At 46.5% G+C, this 23563-nt stretch overlaps 1 protein-coding gene across 3 annotated transcripts in view; it reads right to left on the bottom strand.

Moving 5' to 3' along the window:
• Nucleotides 1-23563, bottom strand: part of RALGDS (ral guanine nucleotide dissociation stimulator) — a 92838-nt gene that overhangs the window by 65193 nt on the left and 4082 nt on the right. The window contains exon 1 of one of the 3 annotated variants that reach the window (XM_033137085.1): nt 11363-11697. The exons of 1 other annotated variant lie outside the window; for it this stretch is intronic. In XM_033137085.1, the coding sequence (XP_032992976.1) occupies nt 11363-11533 (171 nt within the window). In that variant the 5' untranslated portion in view covers nt 11534-11697. Of the gene's footprint in view, nt 1-3710; nt 4041-11362; nt 11698-23563 lie in introns of those variants that run through there. One more of the 3 variants, XM_033137087.1, reaches the window with a different exon arrangement.

Genomic DNA, 23563 nt, shown 5'->3' with positions numbered 1-23563 from the left:
TGGAGATGCCAGACATTGAATATAGCTCCTTCTGCCTGCATATTTCTCATACTCCTCTAATTTCATCTATTAAAGGAGAATCCTCGTAGCAAAACACAGGCCCCACCTGCATAATACATTTAGAGCAGTATCATACCACTTTAAAGAGTCATGGCTTCCCACTCCCCCCCCCAAAAAAACCCCTAAGACTTGTAGTTTGTACAGGGTGCTGAGAAATGTTAGGAGACCCACTATTCCCTCCCCACACAGAGCTACAATTCCCAGGGTGGTTTAACAATAAACCCCTCTTCCCAGGGAATTCTGTACAGCCACACCAAAAGTCAAAGGTTTTCATATGCCCTGTGCCAAAACTGATCTTGTCCTGCATTGGCTGCTTGGCAGATCTCACATGGTATTTTCACAGAGCCAATTCAGAGAGAGGGCAAGAATAATTGTGCTCCCTCTGAATAGGTGCATGGAAACCTTACTGCGGGGGTCCCCAAACTAAGGCCCGGGGGCCAAATGCGGCCCAATCGCCTTCTCAATCTGGCCCGCGGACAGTCCGGGAATCAGCGTGTTTTTACATGAGTAGAATGTGTCCTTTTATTTAAAATGCATCTCTGGGTTATTTGTGGGGCCTGCCTGGCGTTTTTACATGAGTAGAATGTGTGCTTTTATTAAAAATGCATCTCTGGGTTATTTGTGGGGCATAGGAATTCGTTCATTTTTTTTTCTTCAAAAAGGTCTGAGGGACAGTGAACCGGCCCCCTGCTGAAAAAGTTTGCTGACCCCTGCCTTAGTGCTTCCACTCTTGATGGGGGGGGGGGGGAGGAGAGATATTCGCTTCCATTCACATTGATAGGTAAATCTTTCTAATTTTCACCTGCCAAACAATACATGAATCAGAACAAACAGTCATCCTTTGAAATTCCTTCTCTGAATTTTCCAATGCAGTTGTCCAGTCATGTCATGCATTTAAAAAATGCACATGTTAAAGTAAAGTGTGCATTAAAAAAATCTATTATTGAAAGTAGCAATGTCATATTTGGGGAAATGTCATGCAAAAATGTGTATACAGGCGAATGGGAGTTACATTCTGAGGATAGTACGTAAAGACAGAATCGCACAAAGTCAAAACACATTGGATTCAATGGCGGGTGGAATTGTTAATACCAAAGTCTTTTTTTCCTGGACACCCACCCACTTTCTGCTACCTCCTTTTTTGCCAAGTGTGTAAAGCTGAATTGCGAGTTACCTGTACAATCATACCTCGGGTTACGGCCGCTTCAGGTTGTGTGTTTTCGGGTTGCGCACTGCGCTGAACCTGGAAGTACCGGAACAGGTTACTTCTGGTTTCGGCACTCGCACATGTGCAGAAGCGCTGAATCATAACCTGCGCATGCACAGACACGGCGCTGTGGATTGTGAACACTGCGGGTTGTAAATGTGCCTCCCACACGGATCATGTTCACAACCCAAACGTCCGCTGTATTCAGTAAAATTCCATACAAAAAAGTGTATACCAGGAAGAATTCACACTAAAATGCTGATGAAAGTATTTTCTTCTTCCTGTATACATAAAAATGTAAGGCTGTCATCATGCTACAGTTGCACTACAGGTGGCCCAGACGAGCTTTTTAACAGCTGGGGAAGGTGGTCCACAAAGCAGTTTGGCAAACGGCTCTGTAAAGTACTTTCCCCTCCTTTAAAAGGCTTGTGGGAAACTGTGAGGGGATAGGTTGGGGGTGGGTGAGGCAGAAGAGGAGGGGGTTTGGGGGACAGGCAGTTGGCAAAGGGGCTGGAGGTTAGGTGGGGTTGGCAAGTAGAACAAGCAGGAATCTTACCCCCTAGGTTGTTTTTTTTTAATCAAAAACTGAATTTCAGATTGGAAAAACGAGAAACTGATATGGACACATTCACTTCTTCCTACCCTGATGCTGGCCATGCCTTTCCTGAAAAGCACACTATGTGTGTTTATGCAGAGCACTCATGGAGTCATATTGCACTCCCCACTTCCTGAAGTTTACTGAAATGCATGGTTTCCCTCTGCCGCCGCCACCACCTCCTGACACCCGTCCCCCCACCATTACAATGACACAGATTTTTGCAAGTTAATAACAATGATAGATCTGGGGCTGGAAGCAACTGGATTCCTGCCCCCCCCCCCTTAAATCAGCAGCAACCAGCAGAATGCAGCAAAGCTTGGAGGAGAGTCCAGCAGAGGATCCAACAAAGATAAAGTAATTTATAGCTCTGCCTTGAGGGACAGTTCTGCTCTGCGGACGGAATTCCACTTCTGAAATTCCACTCCCTCAGCCACACTGTCTTGGCCCATCTCCAAGCAGCTCAAACGGGAATGCTCCCAAGTGCTGCAGAAGTAAATACTGACACTTGCCACGCTCAGGGGGAAATAGGCAAACCTAGGTAGTAGAGAGCATTTACTCTGCATGCAAAAGATCCCAGATTCAAACCTCAATAGCATCTCCAGGTAATGCTGGGAGGGACCCACTGTGCCTGAAACCCTGGAGAACCTCTGCCAGTCAGTGTAGACAGCACTGAGTTGGATGCAGCAATTGTCTGACTTGCAGACTTGCAACTTCCTACTTAAATCGGCTCTCAGTTTCAGAAACATGAGGACTGGAACCTCACTATTGTTAGGGGAAGGGGCTGTATTCCATGATAGAGCATCTGCTTTTCATGCAGAAGCCTCCAGGTTCAATCTCCAATGGCATCTCTAGGCCTGGGAAAGACCCCCCTGTCTGACACTTGGACTGGCACTACCAGTAACAGCTATCAAGAGACTGAGCTAGACAGACCAGTGAGGGTTTGACTTGGTGCAAGGCACATTCCTGGTTTCCATAATCTACGGCACACTTCAGGTAGTGACTGCGAACCTAGGAAACTCTGGGAGAAACCTTCCCAGTGGCTTTCTTTTCTTTCTTTTCTAAGAGAGTAAAGCCATATCTCTCATACGACAGCACTTCAAAGCAGAAAGACACCTTCTGTTACAGAGGTCCACGCCACCTCTCAGAGCTTCTTGGTAATTTTCTATGTTAACGTTGGCCAAGAGGCAAGGTGCTTTGGGCAACGGATTGCAAATGCTGCATGGGGCATCAGAGCAAGGCAAATGGGGCGGGGTGTGTGTGTGTGGATCTAACGGAGAGCCTGATGCACATCTACCAATATGTGTATGGAATTTTGATTTTCCATCACTCCACCCAAACTTCATAAGCCATGTGCATCTGGCCAATGGCCCACCCAGTCCAGCACCCTGTTCTCACAGCTGCCAGCCAGATGCCCATAGGAAACCAGCAAGCAGGATCTGAGTGCAAGAGCCCTCTCTTCTCCTGTGGTTTCTAGGAACTGGCATTCAGAAGCATTGCTGCGTCTAACGGTGGACAGCCATTGTGAACAGCAGCCTTTGATAGCCCCTGTCCTCGATGAATTTGTCCAGTCCTCTTTTACAGCCATCCAAGTTTATGGCCATCACTGCCTCCTGTGGGAGTGAGTTCTACAGCTGTCTGAAGAAGTCCTTTCTTTGATCTGTCTTGAATCTTTCAACATTCAGCTTCATTATTCAACTATTAAAACCCAGGAACCCTCTGAGACAGAAAGAAAACCAGGCAGTCAAACAAGCCCTTTGCCACCCCAAAGCATCCAGAGTCTCTGGAGCCCAAACTCTGCCACCGCCACCCCAGAGCTCCCCCACCTAGCACGTGGGCAATACTCACGTCGTCGTCTTGCACGCTCAGGGGAATATCCAGCATGCACATCTGGAAGGGCTGCACGAGTGCCTTCTGCATATTGAACAAAGGTTTGGCCTCCATCTTCCAGCAGGGTGAGAGACTCTCCTCCTCCTCCTCCTGTCCACCTCCCAGAGTTCTGGCTTTTCTCCAGCCAAAGTCCTCCGGGTCCCTGCAGCTGATACCCTTAATGCCGTGGAAGCATCTCCATCAATGAGATGCTGTGTCTGTAACTGCTGCAAGCGAAGGTTTCCTCTTATTTCCCCTCCTTAGCAAATCAAAGGGGAGTCAGCAGGGAGAGGTTTCCGTGTGCGTGTCCAGGCGCAAAGACACACACACACACACACACACACAGAGAACCCTCTCTGGGCAAAGCGTGTAGGGTGCTCCCCTTTCGTCTCACACCCACTTCCCGGCTGCCCTGCCGTCCCTTCACTTTGCTACCACTCAAGCGCCTACTGCATGCAGCTCCCTGGACTCATCTACATGCCTGGCACTTGCACCGCACCAAGACGTTGCAATGTCTGCCTCCAAAGGCACAACAGGTTTGGGTCTCCCCCCCCCCCCGCCTTCAGTTGGCTGTTGGAAGTCTGCGGCAACAGACTCAGCGGTTTCCCCGCAGTCCTCCGTTGCAGGCAAAAGCAGGAGAGCTGGAAAGGGGGTCGAGGGGAGGGGTGGTCGACGCAGCCACCATCACCCGCGGCCCCCTCCATTCTCCGCAGTGCATCCTTTTATTGTTTTCCAAAGGATCACATCCTTAGATCCCAAGGGCACCATGGTGAGTGGGGAGAGGAGGAGATTGAATAATTCATACCTGTTCAAGGCCAGGGAGATTCCTGAATACGGTGCATTGTCCACCAAAAAAAGATACGTGTTATTTGCACCCAGTTTTGTAAACACACACTGCATTTGCAAATGGCACAGATGCCTTCATCATTCGGTCTCAAGCAGGGATGAAGGAACTGATCGCCCTCCAGATGTTGCCAGATTATGACTAGGGATACATTCAGTTCAGTTTGAATTTTAATGAGAAGCTGCAAAGATTCAGTTTCTCAAATAATATGCAAACCAAACCAAAGCTCAGCAACCCTTCAAAATTCACTCTTCCAAAATTTGCAGTGTGGTTTGCCAACCGAAGAATGTGACATAGAACTGACTATATTAGTTAAAATAACATCTAAAATGCAGTATATTAAGGCATCAGCCTTCAACCTTTTCAGACCTAGGACACACTTCTAACCCAAACATGTATTTGGAGACCCATTTATTAATCTTCCACCATATATCTGCATGGTGGTAATGCTCCTGCTGTGCCCAACCTTGGATCAGGCTATGACTCACTAATGGGTCCCTACACACCAGCTGCATTAGGAGAAATCACTTGCAACATGTTTATTAGGAGAAATTGCACTGAAATGCTGACAGTTTTAGAAAATAATGAATTCACAAACTGATGCAAAAATGTGGAGATCTCAGTTTAAGATTGCAAAAAGGAGAAGCTGAAATTGACATATTTGTCCACCCTTAGCTACAACTCCCATCATCCTAGACCATTAACCATGAACATAAGAAGACCAGCCTGGCTTCTGGATCAGGCCAATGTGCTACCTAGTCCAGCATCCTGTTTTTACACTAGCCAACCAGGTGCCCCCAATGAGAATACTGCAAGCAGAACCTGACTGCAACAGTGGTATTCCTGTTTGCAATTCTCTACATTTGGTATACAGAGGAGATGGAACATAAGAAATTCCCTGCTGGATTGGGCCAGAAGCTCATAGAGCATAGCATCCTGCCCTCACAGTGACCAACCAGCAGGAGCCATGTGCAACAGGACTCTCACCACTCGCGATTCTCAAGATTCGTACTCGATGTTATCCACTACAAACTCAGCTTTCTAACCACTAGACCACGATAGGTAATTGGCATACCCATTTCCCAGGTAGGAAACTGAGGCTGGGAGAACGACTTGCCGAGTGCATGTTCCAGAATGGGAATTCTGATCCCAACTACAGATTATGCCTCCCCACAACTTGAAAGCGCAATTTGTTTGCTCAGAAGCGATTCCTATTGTGTTTCAGTGGGACTAACTCCCAGGTAAAGTGGTTATATAGGACTGCAGTCTTAATGAGAATGTTGCCGGATTTCCGTCATCAAATGCATTGTTAAGATCCACAGGCTGTTTCCTCTCCCTGTTACATACTCTCGTGTCAGAGGGCAGAATCAAAAGGTTTTTAAGCAAGGGGGCCATGGAAACAAACGGCCAAAAGCAACAAGGGGGCACTTGTTTTGAGGAAATCCCCACCCCTTCTGAATTGTCTGGGGGCCCTAAGCATCCTCCTTCCAAGGTAGGTCAGTGGGAAGGGGATAGAACATAATCCTGACAAGGAGCCAAGCAGTGCCATTGGCAAATTTGTTTTTCATTGTCTGACCTGAACGTGCTATAAAAAGATGTAGTTGGACATGGAATCCACTCAGTCACTATTCTGTAATAAACACTGTTCTGCATGGTAAACAGTTTGGTTAGCAACAAACCTTTTGTATATATTAATGGGCCCAAGCCATTCATTGGAGTGTAGACTGGTCCATTAGGACAAATGAGGGAACTGCCCCACCAACCATAGTCTGCTCTCAACCAGCCCTCACCTCCCTGCTTTCTTACTTACAGCCAGTCCAGGGGGTGGCCCTGCCTGTCAGCTTCCTCCTCCATAGTGTAAGTGTTGCCCCTTGAACCTCTCAGCAGGAAAGAAGATGGGGGAGAAAACTAGAATTAGTTGGCTCTGCCTGCCATTGGCTCTGGTGTCGCCTACTGCCTTCTGCCCTACCTTCCCCGCAATGGGCACCAAGCATCAGAGAGCACCTGCTCCCACAACATCCTGCTTGCACCTTCTGTTTCAGAGTGTCTCCCAGTGTGCCCATCCCCAACGTTGGTGGGGTTGGGTGGCCACAGGGGAGAGGTCCTTCTCTATGGTGGTTCCACAGCTACCAGAGGTTCCAGCTGAACCAAGAGATTCAAATGACAAGAGATTCCAACTGAACATTAGGAAGAGCTTTCTGGTGGCAAGACACTTTCCACTTTCTCAGAAGGTGGTGGACTCTTCTTCACTGGAGGCTATGAAACAGATTAGATGTTCATCTTTCAGGGAGTCTTTAGCTGTGATTCCTGAATTGCATAGGGGTGGTCTGGATAGTCCCTGGGGTCCCTGCAAATTCTACAATCCTATGATTATATGACAATGGGTGAAGTTTTGGATCTCCCACAAAAGTGGGAGACCATTCACACGCTCAACAGTGAGTAGGTTGCTGAGTGATGTGCCTTTGTGTGTGAACTGGGCTTTTCTCAAGGGCAGAGGAAGGGGCTGGAGGGTGAGTGGGAAACCAGATAGATCTGCTAGTCCACTCCAAATCGTAATCCCCAATGGAATACTGCCATGCTGTCCAGAATATGTATGCAAAATTAATCTGCAATCAAGACCTTACACAATGCTGGCTGGCCTCTTAATAGGTACAGACATCAATTAGCAATGCAAAACAAACAGATAACGAGCATTAAAGAAGGGGGGGAAACACATTAGGTTTTTCTCAGGGATTCAGAAGCATGATTAACACTTGCTGGAAGAGGGGGGCTTTTTACCCACCCCCATCCAAAGCCAACCAGCACCAAAATATCTTACAGACATAGGCTGCTGCTGCTGCTGCTGCTGCTGCTGCTGCTGCTTGAGCTCCAGGAAAGAAAAAAAAGCAGACGGCTTTGGGTTTCCCCAGTTCCCCTCCATCCGCCAGGCGAGTGCCACGTACTGTCTCCATGGAGACAGCCACATGCAAAGTTGCTGTGCTGATGGAGCACACTACAATGCAGGATACGGGCCCCCTTGTGCACAATAAGATCAGTTGGTTTGCAGGTGGTGGTAGGGAATCTCTAAGAGGCTGTAAAGATGCTGATTTGGAGAGCACAGCCAGCGGCTAAATTCCTCGTTTAACACCTCTAATGAGTAGGCTTCCAGGCTTTAATGGATTTAATCAGTAGATCAGTTATGGTGAATCTCTGGCCTGCCAGGCTTCTGCATTTGGTCCGCAAAGCAGCTTCAGAGAAGCTATGCCACAGCTGCTCTGCACACCATATGCAGTACAGTTTAGCATCAGAGGTAAGATAGGAACAAACTAAAAAAAGAGCCAGTATAGTGTAGTGGTTGGAGAGTTGGACTAAGACCAGGGTTCGAATCTTCCCCTCTTGGCCACGAAGCTCAGTGGGTGCCCTCAGGCCAGTCACTGCCTCTCATCCTAAACTACCTCACAAGGTGGTTGTTGTCGGGATGACATGAGGAGAGAACCATTAGACACCATTTTGAATCAAGATGTGAGACTGAACCTTTCAGAACCACACTGATTTTAACCAACTTTTGTGTGATCGTTCCTGAGATCAAGCCACAGTTTTTCATCTATGTTTGGATACAGTCGGATAGCATTCTGAATCAACTGCGCTGATTTTAACCACTGATCTTTTGGTTTCTTAGAATAACTGAGCAAAGTTTAGAAGTCACCTTGGCAATTACACGGCACATACTGTAAATAAATAAATCATATCTCAAAAGGCAAGGGCTGGTCCCACTCTTGCTTATTTCAATCTGATGGATCCTGGGAACTGAAGTTGCTGGGGAGTGCAGCTTCATGAGGGGGCAAACTACAGTTCCCGGGATACTTTGTGGGAAACCGCGGCATGGTTTAAATGTATGGCAAGCATGCAGCCAAAACACATCCTTCCTGATAACACCAGTTCAACTCAGCAGACTTTCACCTGAGGTGTCCCTGAATGCTGAATGTGTTAAGTTTTCATAGGCACTCCCCTCCCCTTTTGCTGGCAAATCCAGAAAGCCTTTGCTAGTGGAACAGCTGATGTTGAGAAATGTCTTTGGCCTCCAGGCGTGGAGAGAGGAATCCCACGTCATCTGTGGCAGGCAGGCAGGCAGGCACATACACACAGACAAAAAACTGTGCTGTGTGCTATTAGAGCCACTGGGGGCTGACCCCAAGAGATGTCACTTTGTGCCACTTTTTCCTACCCCCCTCCTCATTTAAGCCCCACAAAAACCCTGTGCTGTAGGTTAGAGCTTCATGTCTGAGTGGGGATTTGAATCCTGGTCTCCCAAGTCCAGTGTGGTGTAGTGGTTAAGAGCGGTAGACTCGTAATCTGGGGAACCGGGTTCGCGTCCCCGCTCCTCCACATGCAGCTGCTGGGTGACCTTGGGCTAGTCACATTTCTCTGAAGTCTCTCAGCCCCACTCACCTCACAGAGTGTTTGTTGTGGGGGAGGAAGGGAAAGGAGAATGTTAGCCGCTTTGAGACTCCTTTGGGTAGTGAAAAGCGGGATATCAAATCCAAACTCTTCTTCTTCTTCTTCTTCTTATCTGACATTCTAACCACTACACCACACTGCTGCTCCTCAGCTGAACCATGCAGATTGAGAGGTATTGTCATGGTTCAAGGACACAATGCACCCATGCCAAAAGCACTCAAGGAGGGTGCAGAGCAGGACTGTTGAGGAGTGTGGCCTGGGGAGAGTCCCAAGGACCAAAGGGCACGGATGGCCACATCGGGCCCCCAGTCCTAAGATTTCCCACCCCTGTCCTAGAGACTCCCAATAGGGCCCCAAAGATCTCCATGATGAAGGTGTATACTTTACACTCAAATGACCCAGGCCAACCCTTTGCAGTCTCCGTTTAAGCCCTATAAAACCAAGTGAAAACAATGCCTGGCAACTTAACAGGTTGCGTCATGAAGTTTATGCTGTGCCTTGCGTATATGATCTGTTTATCTTCTAGGGAGGGTTGTGACTGCATCATAGTCTCAGCCTTAACCTTATTGTGTGAACAAAAGTTTGATGCTGCCATTATTCTGCGACCTTTGAGAATACTCTGCAACCTCTCCTTAATAGTTTTCCTAAGGTGTGTGTTTTTTTAATTGCCACAATGGATTTGATTTTTTTAAAAAAATAAGCTTTCTTCTTCCTCCTAATTTTCTCACTTAAAAAATAAATCAATAAACCCACAGATGTTCCAGTGTATCCTTTCTGTCTTGATTTCATTATGCTGTATAGCTCAAGAGTACCCCTTTGGACAGAAATAGAACAATCAATGTAAGGAATAGGGTTGTCACATCAGGAGCATCCCAGACAGTGAGATTTCAGGGCACAAACCTGAGACCTAGGGTGGGCTCTGGTGATGTCATGGATGGAAGCCCCTTGTGATGTAATGGGGTGGATTTTCAAGAAGAAGATTAATGTGGTGGTGGGCGGGCTATAATTTGCAATCAGCTCCTGCCGGGCTGCATGCACAGTCTTCTTAATAGGTTTTTGTTTGAAAAGGCACTCTCACCCACCTAGAGATGCAGGCACTCCACTTGCCAACCAGTGGGTGGTGAGGTGTAGATGGTCCCGTATAAATCCACCACTAATGTGCTATTATTGTGCCAATAACATGTCACAAAAGAATAGATCCACACAAAAAAACCACACCAGTTTAGAGGGGCGAAAACAAATTAGTCAGAATCTGGGGCTTTTTTTGAGCTGGAACTCATTGGAACTCAGTTCTGGCACCTCTCAGGTGGGCACCATTGCCAAAATCGAGAGAGCAAGGGAGGTGTTTGTGGTGAGTTCTGGCACCTCTTTTCCTAGAAAAATAGCACTGCTCAGAAAACTTGCTTATCTACTTCAAATCACTCAGAGATTTATTGCTAGATCCTGATCAGCTTTCTGCCCACGGAGGAGATCCATGTCCAGATCTCAGCTCATTCACACTAATTCAGGAGGGAGTTTCAGACAAAAGAACATCTCTCAATCATACCCCTTTTTTTGAACAACAAGGACACCAGAGAACTTGTGGGAGGGCGACAGAAGTCACTGGAAAGGCCAATAAAACCTAACCAGCCTTAGGGTAAAATAAATGGAGAACTGAAGGATGTATAGCCATCCCCTTCCCTCCTCTTCCCCACTGTCAACGCTGCGAACGGTAAACTCTTGGTGGGCTAAGAGCTAGAGCTATGCTAGCAGCCAACTCCTAAAACAGAATAGAGGCTTCGGAGGCTTCCGGCACCAGACCTACGTAAGAAGTGGAACGGATCCAATCCTGCCCTAACCAATCAGCCATTCTTGCTCTCTGTGCTAAGCTTCCCACCACAATCCCCATCACCCTTGCTGGGCACTTGATGGGACTGTGCACCATTGTGCTGAGGACAGGGGTCTCCTCTCCCAATTTCCTACCCCAACAGCTGATAGAAAAGCATTTAAGGGTTTTTTCTGAGTAGCAGAGCTGGAAACTTTCCAAGGTCCAGCAGAAATTACCTTCACCATTTTTTATTTGCAGGCAGGGGGGCAGTTGTTCACCTAACTGTTTGGGACAATCCACAGAAGGATCAAGCTTGATTTAAGCAGTATGGGGATTCAAACCCCAACCCTCAAATCCAAGGTAGAGAAGCATCCCCCAAAATGCTGCCCTCCAGATACATGGAGACCACAGCTGCCATAAGTTATGCTAACTGGGGCTGGTGGGATTATAGCCCCAGACACCCTGAAGACAGCATTTTAGGGAAATGTTGACATAGAGCAAACAAACACACACTCACACCCATCTCCCAGCTGCCCATCTGACCTTCTTCCTGCCTTGGTAGCTCCTCAGGAACATCACGGAAACCGAAGCCTCCTCTCCCTTCACGAAACGCCTCCAAAAAGACCCCTTTCTTGAACATGCCTGTCTCTTCTGTGGGGTAGCCCTGGCCCTGAATATTTTCCATCCTCGAGGAAGCTCGCTCACATTCTTCATGCCTCGCTCCTTCCAAAACAATGAGTAACACCACCTCCCCGCCGCGGCACTCACACTCCCTGACGGACATGGCCTCACCTGGATGAAGCATGCTTAATATGTCCCTCCCCGTGACCTGGAACGTGGAGTCAGGCAAGGGAGGAGCTAAGGAACTAGGCAACCTGGCTGTTTATCACGACAACATAACCCTCCAGCTAAAAGCTCCAGAAGCGTTAAATGCAAGAGGTACATGTTTAAAAGTGCAGGGGGAAGGTGGGGAGGGACCTTACCTCTTCACATAGCACATAGTTAAGATATGGAATTTGCTCCCACAAGAGGCAGTGATGACCACCAAGGAGGTTTGATTAATTTACAGAGGAGGACAAGGCTGTTGGTGGCTGCTAGCCATGATGGCTGTTCTATCCAGTGGTGGAGGAAGGGGGGGGTGCGGTGGGGGTGGTCCGCCCCGTGTATCATCCCTGAGGGGGGGGGTGACATTTGGTGCGCCGCCCACCTGCGACTCCCAAGCCTCCCCCGACGCCTGAGTCGGTCCTGAGCTGTCAAAACGAAGGGGCAAGGCCGCAGGAAAGCGGCGCAGCTCCTCACCTTCTCCGATAGATCGTTTTGGTTTTTTTTGCACTTTTGTTTTTTTATTTTAATAATATTTTATTAAAGATTTTCAAAGGTAGTACAATGTCTCTCTCGAAATTTTCCATATAACATTTTTATAAGTCAGTGTTGGTGAGACATTAGAAAAGAAAGGGGGGAAGAAGTGGGTGGGACGGGGAGGTAGGTGGGGTGGGGTGACTGTTTCTTTTTTACTTGATATGAGTAGGGTTTGGTGTCAGCATTGTTTATATAGGTTCTCTAAACGAACAACCACATCCCAAGCCAACTCCGACCTCTCTCCGATAGATCGTTTTGACTTCGTTTTGACAGCTTGGGAATTGGGAGTCGGGGCAGGCTTGGGAGTCGCGGGCAGGCAGCGTGCTAAATGTCCGCCACTGGTGGCTCGCTCCGCACCCCCCCCCCGGCTGCAGGGCATGCACACCAATCTGTGCACCCAAGCGGCTATCCCATGCCTTGGAGGGCACCCTCTGCACTCCGCGCCCCTCAGGAGCATGCTCTGCCCTGGGCAGCGCGGGCATATGCTCCGCCGCTGGTTCTATCTACATCCACTGACAGAGGCAGCATGCCTCTGAATACCAGCTGCTGGGAATCGCAAGTGGAGAGAGTTCAGGTCCTGCTTGAAGGCTTCCCATTGGAGCATCTGGGTGGCCACTGAGAACAGGATGCTGGACTAGATGGGCCACTGGCCTCATCTAGGAGGGCTCTTCTTTTGTTCTTAATATTCAAAGAGGGATAGAGATGTGTGTGAACGTATGGATGTGTGTGTGGCTGGAGCACAGCCACATTCAAACCATGCATTAAACCAGGCTTCCTCAACCTCGGCCCTCCAGCTGTTTTTGGCCTACAACTCCCATGATCCCTAGCTAGCAGGACCAGTGGTCACGGGTGATGTGAATTGGAGTCTCAAAACATCTAGAGGGCAGAGGTTGAGGAAGCCTGTATTAAACCACTGCAATAACACCAAATAATTCTGTAAGCTGTACGTAATTATATCTATGGGTGCTGAGAGTGGTTGGGAGACTCCCCTATTCCCCTCCCAGAACTATTATTCAAAAACGGTTTAACAATCAATTCCTCTTCCAAGGGAACTCTTGAGAATCACAGCTCTGTGAGGGGAATAGGAGCCGTGGCTGTTTAAAGTAGTATCTGTGGTGTATTATCGGCTACCTGGCGGGGAGGGAGATTGTTGCAAAAAGCTATATAAGGAAGCCACTGAACCTCCATTTCTTCCACTTTGAGGAAGGCAGCCTCTCTCCCCACTGCTTCCATAAGGCCTCCTTCCAAACCCAACTCAAGTTGGCTGTCCCACAGGGAGGGAAATGAAAGCAGAGGGAAGTTCATTTCAAGGGTATATACATCCCTTCCCTGTCCCCGGGCTGGCCTGGATTTCTACACACCATTTCACTTACAAGGAAGGAAAGTGAGGGGTGGGTGTTAAGGATGAAAGTGGGTCAGAATCCCCAGAGAGCTTTCCGTTGCTTTGATGGACACATGCCAGGCCGTGGAAAGGCCCTCGACTGACCTCCCTGTTAATGGGTCGGCATCAACTACGTTTTGCCTGAGACTGGGCCCCTTTCTGGAGCTCTGCCCGGATTCCTGGAGTAAAACTCAAGGTGCTAGAGGCTCAGAACTACGAAGAGAGGAAATTCAGCTGCTCAGAGATGGGAAAGGGCAGGAGATATTCCAGGCCTGGTTGTCGCTGGGGAGAAAAGGTGGCTCGTTTTAAAAGGGTCTAAATCCCAGAGGTATAGTGATCGACAACAGCCCCCTAAGACAAATCCAAGTCTGTGCAAACATTGCACATTTAAAGCACATCCCTAGCCCAAATAATACAGTGGTACCTCTGCATGCGAACGGAATCCATTCTGGAGCCCTGTTCGCATCATGAGCAGAATCTGGGTTCGGCGTGTTCGTAACCCGCGCCGAACGCAACCCGCAGCGGCCGTAACACGAGGTATGACTGTACTGGGAACTGCAGTTTATTACATTCCTCTATGCTAGTGTCCCATAAATGTGAAAGCATTGTTATTGCCTCATTCACTTATCAGAAAAAGGAGGACCTAGCTGCATTCAGGCAGGGGACAGTCCTAACCTTGTCTGGAGATGTTGGAAGTATGGCTGTTATTGTGGCACTGGGACCTTCAGCGTGCAAAGCAAATGCTATTACCACCGAGTATACCACATTACATTATTTGAAACCAAGAAACTGTCTTGTGTTTCTATCAATTAATTATTAATTATTAATTAATTGGGAGGAATTCCACACGCTCAATGGGTGCACAACACTGCTTCATGGTTTAGCACCAATCAAGTGTTTGTGCTTCCATTTTGGAGTCAAAGGGGCAACATCATGTTGAACCCCCTGCCAGCCAAACATACAATGGCAAGGTAGCTTTTGTGAGCACATTCAGGCCTCATTCAAGGGGGCAAACGGGAGCTCAGATCGCAAAGCCCCCAGGTCCTTCTGCCAGGTTTGTCATGTCAGTGCTGTGAAGAAGGCGGAATGCATCTGCCGAACTTAAAAAAAATCCCACTCTATTGCCATGGCAACTAGGACAGGCTTTGAGGCCTGCTCGGAATTCCAGGCTCTGCTCTGCCCTGCAAAAATAGGTCCCTGGAGGCGATGACAGAGACCCTTTTCAGACAGAATACCCTGCCATTACTAGTGCTGTGACCACAGCCCCAGGGCAATGTGGGATATGGCCCCATGGCATATCTTTACAGATAATATACACTGGGACACAGATGAAAAGGGTGGAATCTGAATTATTATTATTTTTAAAAAATATAAACCGAAGGCGAGGCCCAGAAGGCAACAGCTATTTTTCCCGCACCACCGGGAAATGAGCTTGTGAGAACAATGCCTAAACCAGACATGAGTAACTTATGGACCCCCAGAGGTTGCTCAACTACAACTCACACCAGCCCCAGCAAACATGGCCAAGGGTCGGGGATGATGAGAGTTGTAGTCCAGCAACATCTGGTGGGTCACCTGCCAGTGGTGGGCAGAGCCAGAGGCAAACAAGGGATAGAGCCATGGATTTAATTTGTATGGCAGGCTAGTTCCTATACATACTTACACACCCCTCTTGATCCTTCACCCAGGCAAGCAAGAGGCATAATTAAAGTCCAAATGTTCCCCCAGGGCCAAAAAGATAACCAGCAGATAAGCTGAGCTACTCCAGCCTCTCTCCCTTCCTTTGTTGTTACTTTCAGAGTTTAGATTGCAAGCGCCTTTGAGCAGAGATTTCTCTCTCTTTGCTTATACAATCTCCTGATGTTTTGTACTCCAATTCCCATCAGCCCCAGCCATCAAGGCAAATGTTAAGAGATTAAGGGAGTCATAGCCCAAAACGTCTGCAAGGGACATTATTATACATTGAGGAGTTTGCATATATAAATCATCTTCAAGATTCCCATCCAGTGTTGACAGCAAAATGGCCTTTTTTTCCTCCAAAGGAAAAGAGAAAGATTGAGAAGTAGGAAGTGATGCTGACTCTTAAGAACTTTGAGATATTTTTGAAATTCTTTTGGAAGTTAATACTGTTTAGTAAAAATACCTTCTTTGCTCTTAAATTGGAATGGCTCAATGTGCCCCAAATGAAGGATCAATATGCCCCACTACTGGGGCACATTGATCCATTATTTTGAAAAACTTAAATGTGATTTTTTTTTGTCATTTTATTCCATCAAATGTGAAACATTAACCCTTTGATTTTGTTTGGAATAGTACCTAATAAATATTAAATGCAAAAGTTTTCTGTTATGTGCATTATTTTCAGGTGTGTAGAGCTTAAAGTAAAAAATGGCTCAAAGTGCCCCACTTTTCCCTAAGCCAAGTTCCTACTCCCTGAAAACTCAGTGGCACTTCAGGGTCAGGTCTCCCGAGATGACCCATGGGCCAAATGCGTCACAGCTATTGGGAAATGTCCTCCTTGGTGGGAAAGGCGTTTTCCAACCCAATCCCTCAAGAGCCATTCTCAAGTTATTGCCACTTGCCATAACTTGAGAATCACGAAATTAATCATGAAATTAAAAGACGCCTGCTTCTTGGGAGGAAAGCAATGACAAACCTAGACAGCATCTTAAAAAGCAGAGATGTCACCTTGCCGACAAAGGTCCGTATATTTAAAGCTATGGTTTTCCCAGTAGTAATGTATGGAAGTGAGAGCTGGACCATAAAGAAGACTGATTGCCGAAGAATTGATGCTTTTGAATTATGGTGCTGGAGGAGACTCTTGAGAGTCCCATGGACTGCAAAAAGATCAAACCTAGCCATCCTTAAAGAAATCAGCCCTGAGTGCTCACTGGAAGGACAGATCTTGAAGTTGAGGCTCCAGTACTTTGGGCACCTCACGAGAAGAGAAGACTCCCTGGAAAAGACCCTGATGTTGGGGAAGATGGAGGGCACAAGGAGAAGGGGACGACAGAGGATGAGATGGTTGGACAGTGTCCTTGAAGCGACTAGCATGAGTTTGGCCAAACTGCGGGAGGCAGTGAAAGATAGGTGTGTCTGGCATGCTCTGGTCCATGGGGTCACGAAGAGTTGGACACGACTGAACAACAAACAACAACAACAGCAACAATATTTGCAAAGGAAATAGTTCAGGCCTGGATCACTCATCACAACACTGGGAGAGTAAAGGGCTTCTCTCAAAGAGCAAATGAGGGACGAACAGTTACGCAGATAGTCACAGGTTCAATCTTCAGATAGGGCCAAGAGAGAACCACGCCTGAAATCCTGAAAGCCACTGCCAGTCCATGTTGACAGTATTGAGCTAGATGAGCCAATGGGCTGGCTCTGTATAAGACAGTGTTCCATATTCCTACAAAGCTGGACAACAACCCATGTTCAACCACTTTTGGCTACTGGAGATGACTGCAGTGATCGAACAGCCCTCAGAAAACCAGGGGTATGTTCACATTGCAACCTTAGAGCATAGTGAAATTGATTCAGGGTTAGGTCATCCCCCCTGCTGGATTCCCCCCCCCCGCCAGCTGTTCACATCAGCATGTCTTCATTAGAGTCAGATTTTCCCCATTTGTCTACACACCAGGGGTCTTTGACGGGTGTGCATATCTTGACCCTCTGCAAAGGTGTTCACACTTTGGCTGAAGATGAATTAGGAATGGCTTGAAGACTGCAGTAAGTGTGAAGCTGGCTTGAGAAAACAATGCAACACACAGTTGTATTTTATAACAAAGTACAGGATACATATGCAGTTTCGATAACTTCATGGGAACACAGATTAATAACCCAGGACTGGAAACATGGTGAGTCAGTGGAAATGTGATCACAATCTAGATGTCAGTGAGAAGACTATGAGCTATATACAATGCTAGTCCTCCTCAAAGTAGACTCATTTAAATTAACAAACATAGGTAACTTAAACCCACTAATTTCAATGGACCCACTCTGAGTAAAAGTTAGATGGATGAATGCTAGATGGTAGCAGTACTTGGAATAAACTAGCTCAGGCCACATTCACACCATACATCTAAAGTGCTATGATACCACTTTAAGCAGTCTCAGCTTTCCCCAAATTATGGCAGCTATAGTTTGTTAAGGGTGCTGAGAGTTGGTAGGAAACTCCCCTATTCCCCTCCTATTGCTATAATTTCCAGAGTGATTTAACAGTCAATCCCCATTCCCTGGGAACTCTGGGAATTATAGCAATAGGAGGGGGAATAGGGGAGTCTCCTACCAACACTCAGCACCCTTAACAAACTACAGTTCCCAGAATTCTTTAGGGGAAGCCATTACTTTTTTAAGTGCCATTGTAGCATCATAAACGTGTGGTGTGAATGTGGCCCCAAAATATCTGAACTATGCCTGAGAGTAGCCCCAATAACTGCCACATGAACAGAACATGAATTAAGTTTGCTTTGGGGTTTAAAAAACCACAGCTTAGCGTTGCCATTTAATCCTTCAACGAATTCATGAGGCCTGGCAGCACAGTTTGATGCTTCAGTGTCAGACGGCAACCTTCATCATGTCCATTTCCTGTCTCCAGCATTGACAGAATTGAGATGAAGATGTCCAGACATTCCCACTGAGAGAACGAAAATAAGCCCCAGACATCCTGCGGAACAGGTGAGGCCCAGTTCCAAGAGGGACTTGAGATGCAGGCAGAAAGATAACCAGCTCCTCCTAGGCACAAATCACAAGAAACTTAAAAAGAAAAAAGTATTGTCCATTTCTGTGAGCTCAGTCCTGTCTAGAAGGTCAACCCATTTATCAAATTATCCAGCAGAGAGGCTGCTGATATTATTTTGCAGTTAAGTGTTTTTACCCCCACCCCCCGGCAACCTTTAGAAAAAAAGAAATTTATCCTGGATGCAGACTGTCACCCTTGACGTCAAGCCCACATGCACAAACATTTTCTTTGACCACTGGCCAAACGGTGCACGAGGCAGGAAGGACAAAAGAAAATGGATGTGGAGAAGATTCAATAGAGAAAACAAAAGCTCAGTGAAGACATTTGATTGCACATGATGTCACGTGTGGAGTTGCTTTAGTGCAGGGATGGCCAACGTGGTGCCCTCCAGATGTTGTTTGGCTGATGGAAGTTGTAGTCCCAACAACATCTAGAGAGCACCACATTAGATATCCCTGCTTTATTATTGCAGGCAAAATCAGTTGCACTGAGTTCTCATTTAAATCAACAGGACTAAAGTCATGACTACACAGGAATCTGCTGTATCAGAACACTGGTTCACCTAGCTCAGTACTGTCTACACTGATTGGCAGCAGCTCGTCAGGGTTTCAGGAAGGAGTCTCTCCTCCCTGGCTACTGAACCTCTAATCCAAAGATAAAACAGCTAAAACCCAAGATTCCAGTCCACATGATTCTGAAATGTTTATATTTGTCTTTATAAAAATATTTATATTCCACTATTCATTAAAAAAAGCAACAGAGCAGTTTACAACAACTATACAGTGAAGGCTGATTTAAATAGTCCCACTGGAACCTGTCTTCTGTTGAGTCAGAGTATTGGTCCATCTAGCTCAGTGTCATCTACACAGACTGCCAGCAGACAGGGATTCAGGCAGGAGCACACCTGATCTGGAGATGCTGGAAGTTGAACAGAGAATGTTCTGCATACCAAGCAGAAGTTATAACACTCAGCTAGAGGTAGGCAACGTGGTGTTTAAAGGGCCAAATCCTCATGAAATTTATTAGCATTTTAGTGCAAATTTCTCCTAACACACACACACACACAGAGAGAGAGAGAGAGAGAGAGAGAGAGAGAGAGAGAGAGAGAGAGAGAGAGAGATTTCTATGTAGCTTTGACTAAATAACACTTTTTTCAGCCATTTCCCCATACAGAATGCACATTTGTATGCAATTTTCATTAATAGATTCATTTTTATGGTCACTTCTCCCCAATATATGCATTTTTGTAAACACTCTTTGGTTGGAGACTAGCATTGTAAAATTCATATATGTGTGAATTTTGAAAGATGGCTGCATTTTGGTTCTCATGTCAATTCAGAAAGCACAAATCAGGCTGCACTGCCTTTAAATGAGAACTGAATTCAATTTCTCCCCCTCCCTTAATAACTCGACCCCTCTCTTGTGGAAACACAGGATGTGAAGCCTTGCTTGAGAGGAGAATTAGGCAGCATAAAGCAACCAAGGCCAGCCCAGGTCAAAATCAGAACGGTGACATTTTGCCAAATTGAAAATGTCTAGGTGGGAAATTCTGCTTTGGCTTCAGCTGTAAGCTGTGAGAGGCCTGGTCTTGCCTGGAATTCTGAAGTGTTTTGAGAGGGAACACAAAATCATTGTAACACAAAACAGCTTACACCACACAGTCAATGTGTTAGTTACTGAAGTGGCATAAGACTCTTCACTGCTTTAACCTGGTGAGAAGAGAAAGGAGGGACAACCTAATATAAACAAAGCAGGAGGCTCCCCCTTCTGGCTGGCAGAAATGCAGCAAGGACCTCTGCTTGGAGCAGTGTTCTTCCCCCTCAGTTGTTGAACTACAAATCTCATCATCCAGACACAGCTTAGCCAACGGCCAGGGATGATGTGGGTTTCAGTTCAACAACAGCTGGAGATCTATAGTGAAAGACTGCTGACTTAGAGGAGGCCTCCATATGTTGCTGGACTACAACTCCTATTGTCCTCTGACGGTTGGCCATGCTGACGGGGACTGATGGGAGTTGGAGTCCCACAATATACAGATTCCCCAGCTCTGATCTAAGGAGAGGCATTGTCCGTCCCCCCCGCCTATGAGGGAATGCCTCTTTTAAATAAGAGGCATTCCTCCATCTCTTGTAGGCTATTTCTCAGATCAGGGCTCAGGAACTTGTGTTCTTCTAGTGATCTTTAGATGCCAACTCCCATCATCCCTGGCTGTTGATCATGCTGGCTGGGGCTGATGGGAGCTGGAGTGCAGCAACATCCATAAACGCACAAAAGTGATCCACCCCTGGCTCAGAATAATTCCTGGGAGTTGTTCCAAGAGAATCTCCAGCTCTTTCTCTCAAAGGGAACGGATTGTCCAAAGCGTTCAACACAAAGTGCACACATACATACTGTGCATGGCCAGAGAGGAAGGACTCTTTTGCACATTTGTTGCATGACTGGATTTTGGAAGGTGCAGCCTGCTCTAAGGAGAAAAAAAATCATTTAATGAAACTCATTTCATTGCTGATTGGGACGTAATCCTTGATCAGGGAGGGTGGTGCTGATCAGAGCTGGCAAAAGGTCAAAGTGGATGAATTTCTTTATTTAAGGCTTGTATGCATAATAAAAAATTAAGCAGACATAGCCCTAGCTACCTTTGAAGGTGACCCAGAAACTACAACTAATCCAGAATGCAGCACCTAGACTGGTGACTGGGAGTGGCCACCGAGACCATATAACACCGGTCCTGAAAGACCTACATTGGCTCCCAGTACGTTTCCGAGCACAATTCAAAGTGTTGGTGCTGACTTTTAAAGCCCTAAATGGCCTCAGTCCAGTATACCTGAAGGAGCGTCTCCACCCCCATCGTTCAGCCCGGACACTGAGATCCAGCACTGAGGGCCTTCTGGCGGTTCCCTCACTGTGAGATGTGAGGTTACAGGGAACCAGGCAGAGGGCCTTTTCGGTAGTGATGCCCACCCTGTGGAACGCCCTCCCATCAGATGTCAAGGAAATAAACAACTACCGGTATTTAACTTTTAGAAGACACCTGAAGGCAGCCCTGTTTAGGGAAGTTTTTAATGTTTCATGTTTTATTCTGTTTTTAATCTGTTGGGAGCCACCCAGAGTAGCTGAGGAAACCCAGCCGGATGGGCGAGGTATAAATAATAAATTTATTATTATTATTATTATTATTATTATTATTATTATTATTTCTTAGCAGAGGTGAAGGACCTGGAAGGAGGGTGGGGTTCAAATCCCTTCTCATCCACGAAGCTCACTGGGTGGCCTTAGGCCAGTCACTCTCTCTAGGCTTAACCTACCTTACAGTGTTGTTGTGCAGGGATAAAGAGAGAAACCTGTATGCCACCATGAACTCCTTGGAGGAAAGGTAGAATATGGCTGTTTTTAACAGCTATTAAAGCTATTTTGCAAAAAAACATGGACATAGATGGATATCTGATTACTTTAAAATATTCTAGGACCACTTTTACAGACCTAAAAGAGAAAGCTGAGAAAGGGAAGGGGTTGCGAACTATAATTGACAGATAAATTAATTTGAGGAACTGCTGTGGACGCGGAGGGTCCGAGGTTAAACCCCCAAGGGCATCTCCAGGTACGAAAACCGTGGAGTCATTGTAGAAAATACTGAGCTACATGCACCAATGGTCTGACTCAGCAGAAGGCAGCATCCTAAATAAAATGAGAACTAGAAACTTGATTCCCTGCAAATGAAAGCTGAGGCTCTCTGAATGTCAATACTGTACCACATTCTGAGACTTGTGTATCAAGACTTTCTTACACTTCTGCGTTACACACAGTCCCTTAAACCTGACATGACCCCAGCCTTCTTGAACACTCCATACTTCCATAAAATCAAGTGCATTTAGATCTCATGACTTATAGTCAAACCACAAGACTTAAACACAAAGAATGAAACTAATTCTTCACACATACAACCACCTACACAACCACATTACTGTACAACAGCAGATCATACAAATCGGAACACCATCTGCTTCTGCAGCATAGCAGCAGTTCAACAGTTAAATGTCTGGACCCACCTGTGGCAATCATATCTGCATGGAAGGCAAGTAAGACAGGTGCTTTCCTTCAGAATAAGGGCTGTTGATAACTTGTGGCTAGACTCTGGTACTTCTATAAAGTGAAGGTTTTGTAACAAACACTTCCTTAGACCATCCACCAGAGCAAGGGAAGCAGACTCTCATGCCCACTGCCAGATGTTTTCATAAGAGTCAGGATGTGAAAGAGATATATTTCTTGATAAGCCTGCCAAGGTTATTTTAAATACACTCCTCTTAGACAGAGGAGGTACCCATAAAGGAAGGTAAAAGGGGAGGGAGGAATAATTATATAACATTTCCAATTCATTTCCACAGTATGGCTTTAAATCAAAGCAAGTATGGCACCCCCTTTCTCCTGAAATAGAATCGATAGCTAAATGGAACCTCCAGGTACAGCTGCAGTCTCTCTCTAACACACCAAATACCGGGTACCTGTGGTATAGTTTTGTACATAAGAAGGATCAGGCCAGTGGCCCATCTAGTTCAGCATCACGTTCCCACAGTGGCCAACCAGACACCCCAACAGGAAGGCCACAAGCAGAACCGGGATGCAACAGCTACTCTTCCCCTCCTGCAGTTTCCAGAAACCGGCAATTCAAAGTATTACTGCCTTCAAAAGAGGAGGTAGAACATAGCAATTGGGGTTAGTTGCCATTGCTAGCCTTATCCTCTGCAAATTTGTCTAATCCAACTTTAAAGCTATCCAAGTTGGTGGCTGTCTTCTTGTTGTCTTAGGTTCTGGACCTAATGGTATTATGGAAGGGGGTGCTATTTAGATGGTGATGTGTATTCTGTGCTTCAAAATATGAAAAAACCAGCCCTTCTCCAAGTGGAATCTTCCTTGCCAAGTGGAGTTCTGGACCCCGGACCCCAAAATCCTTCCCCGATGGCACCATTGGTGGGGACAGACATCCGAGGAGGACTATTGCTTTCATGCTCTGATTGGGGGCTTTCCAGCAGCCAGCTAGGAAAATGTGTTAGATCCTTTGGCTACTTAAGTCATGGAAGGCTTAAAATGAGAGTAAAAAATCCCAAAGAGGCTTGTCTTCAAGCTATGATACTGTCCTGGAATTGAACAGAAGGGGCACCTGAGCTTGTGCAGAGTGAGCCTTGAGTAACACACATATGCAAGAGGGAGAGAATTTCCAGTACCAGTGCTGTGCCAAACAGTGGAGGCTGGTCCATTAGGACGAAAT

This window comes from Lacerta agilis, chromosome Z, assembly GCF_009819535.1.
Source record: "Lacerta agilis isolate rLacAgi1 chromosome Z, rLacAgi1.pri, whole genome shotgun sequence".
NCBI lineage: Eukaryota > Metazoa > Chordata > Lepidosauria > Squamata > Lacertidae > Lacerta > Lacerta agilis.
The sequence above is the reverse complement of the archived record's forward strand: the minus strand, read 5'-3'. Positions and strand labels throughout refer to the sequence as shown.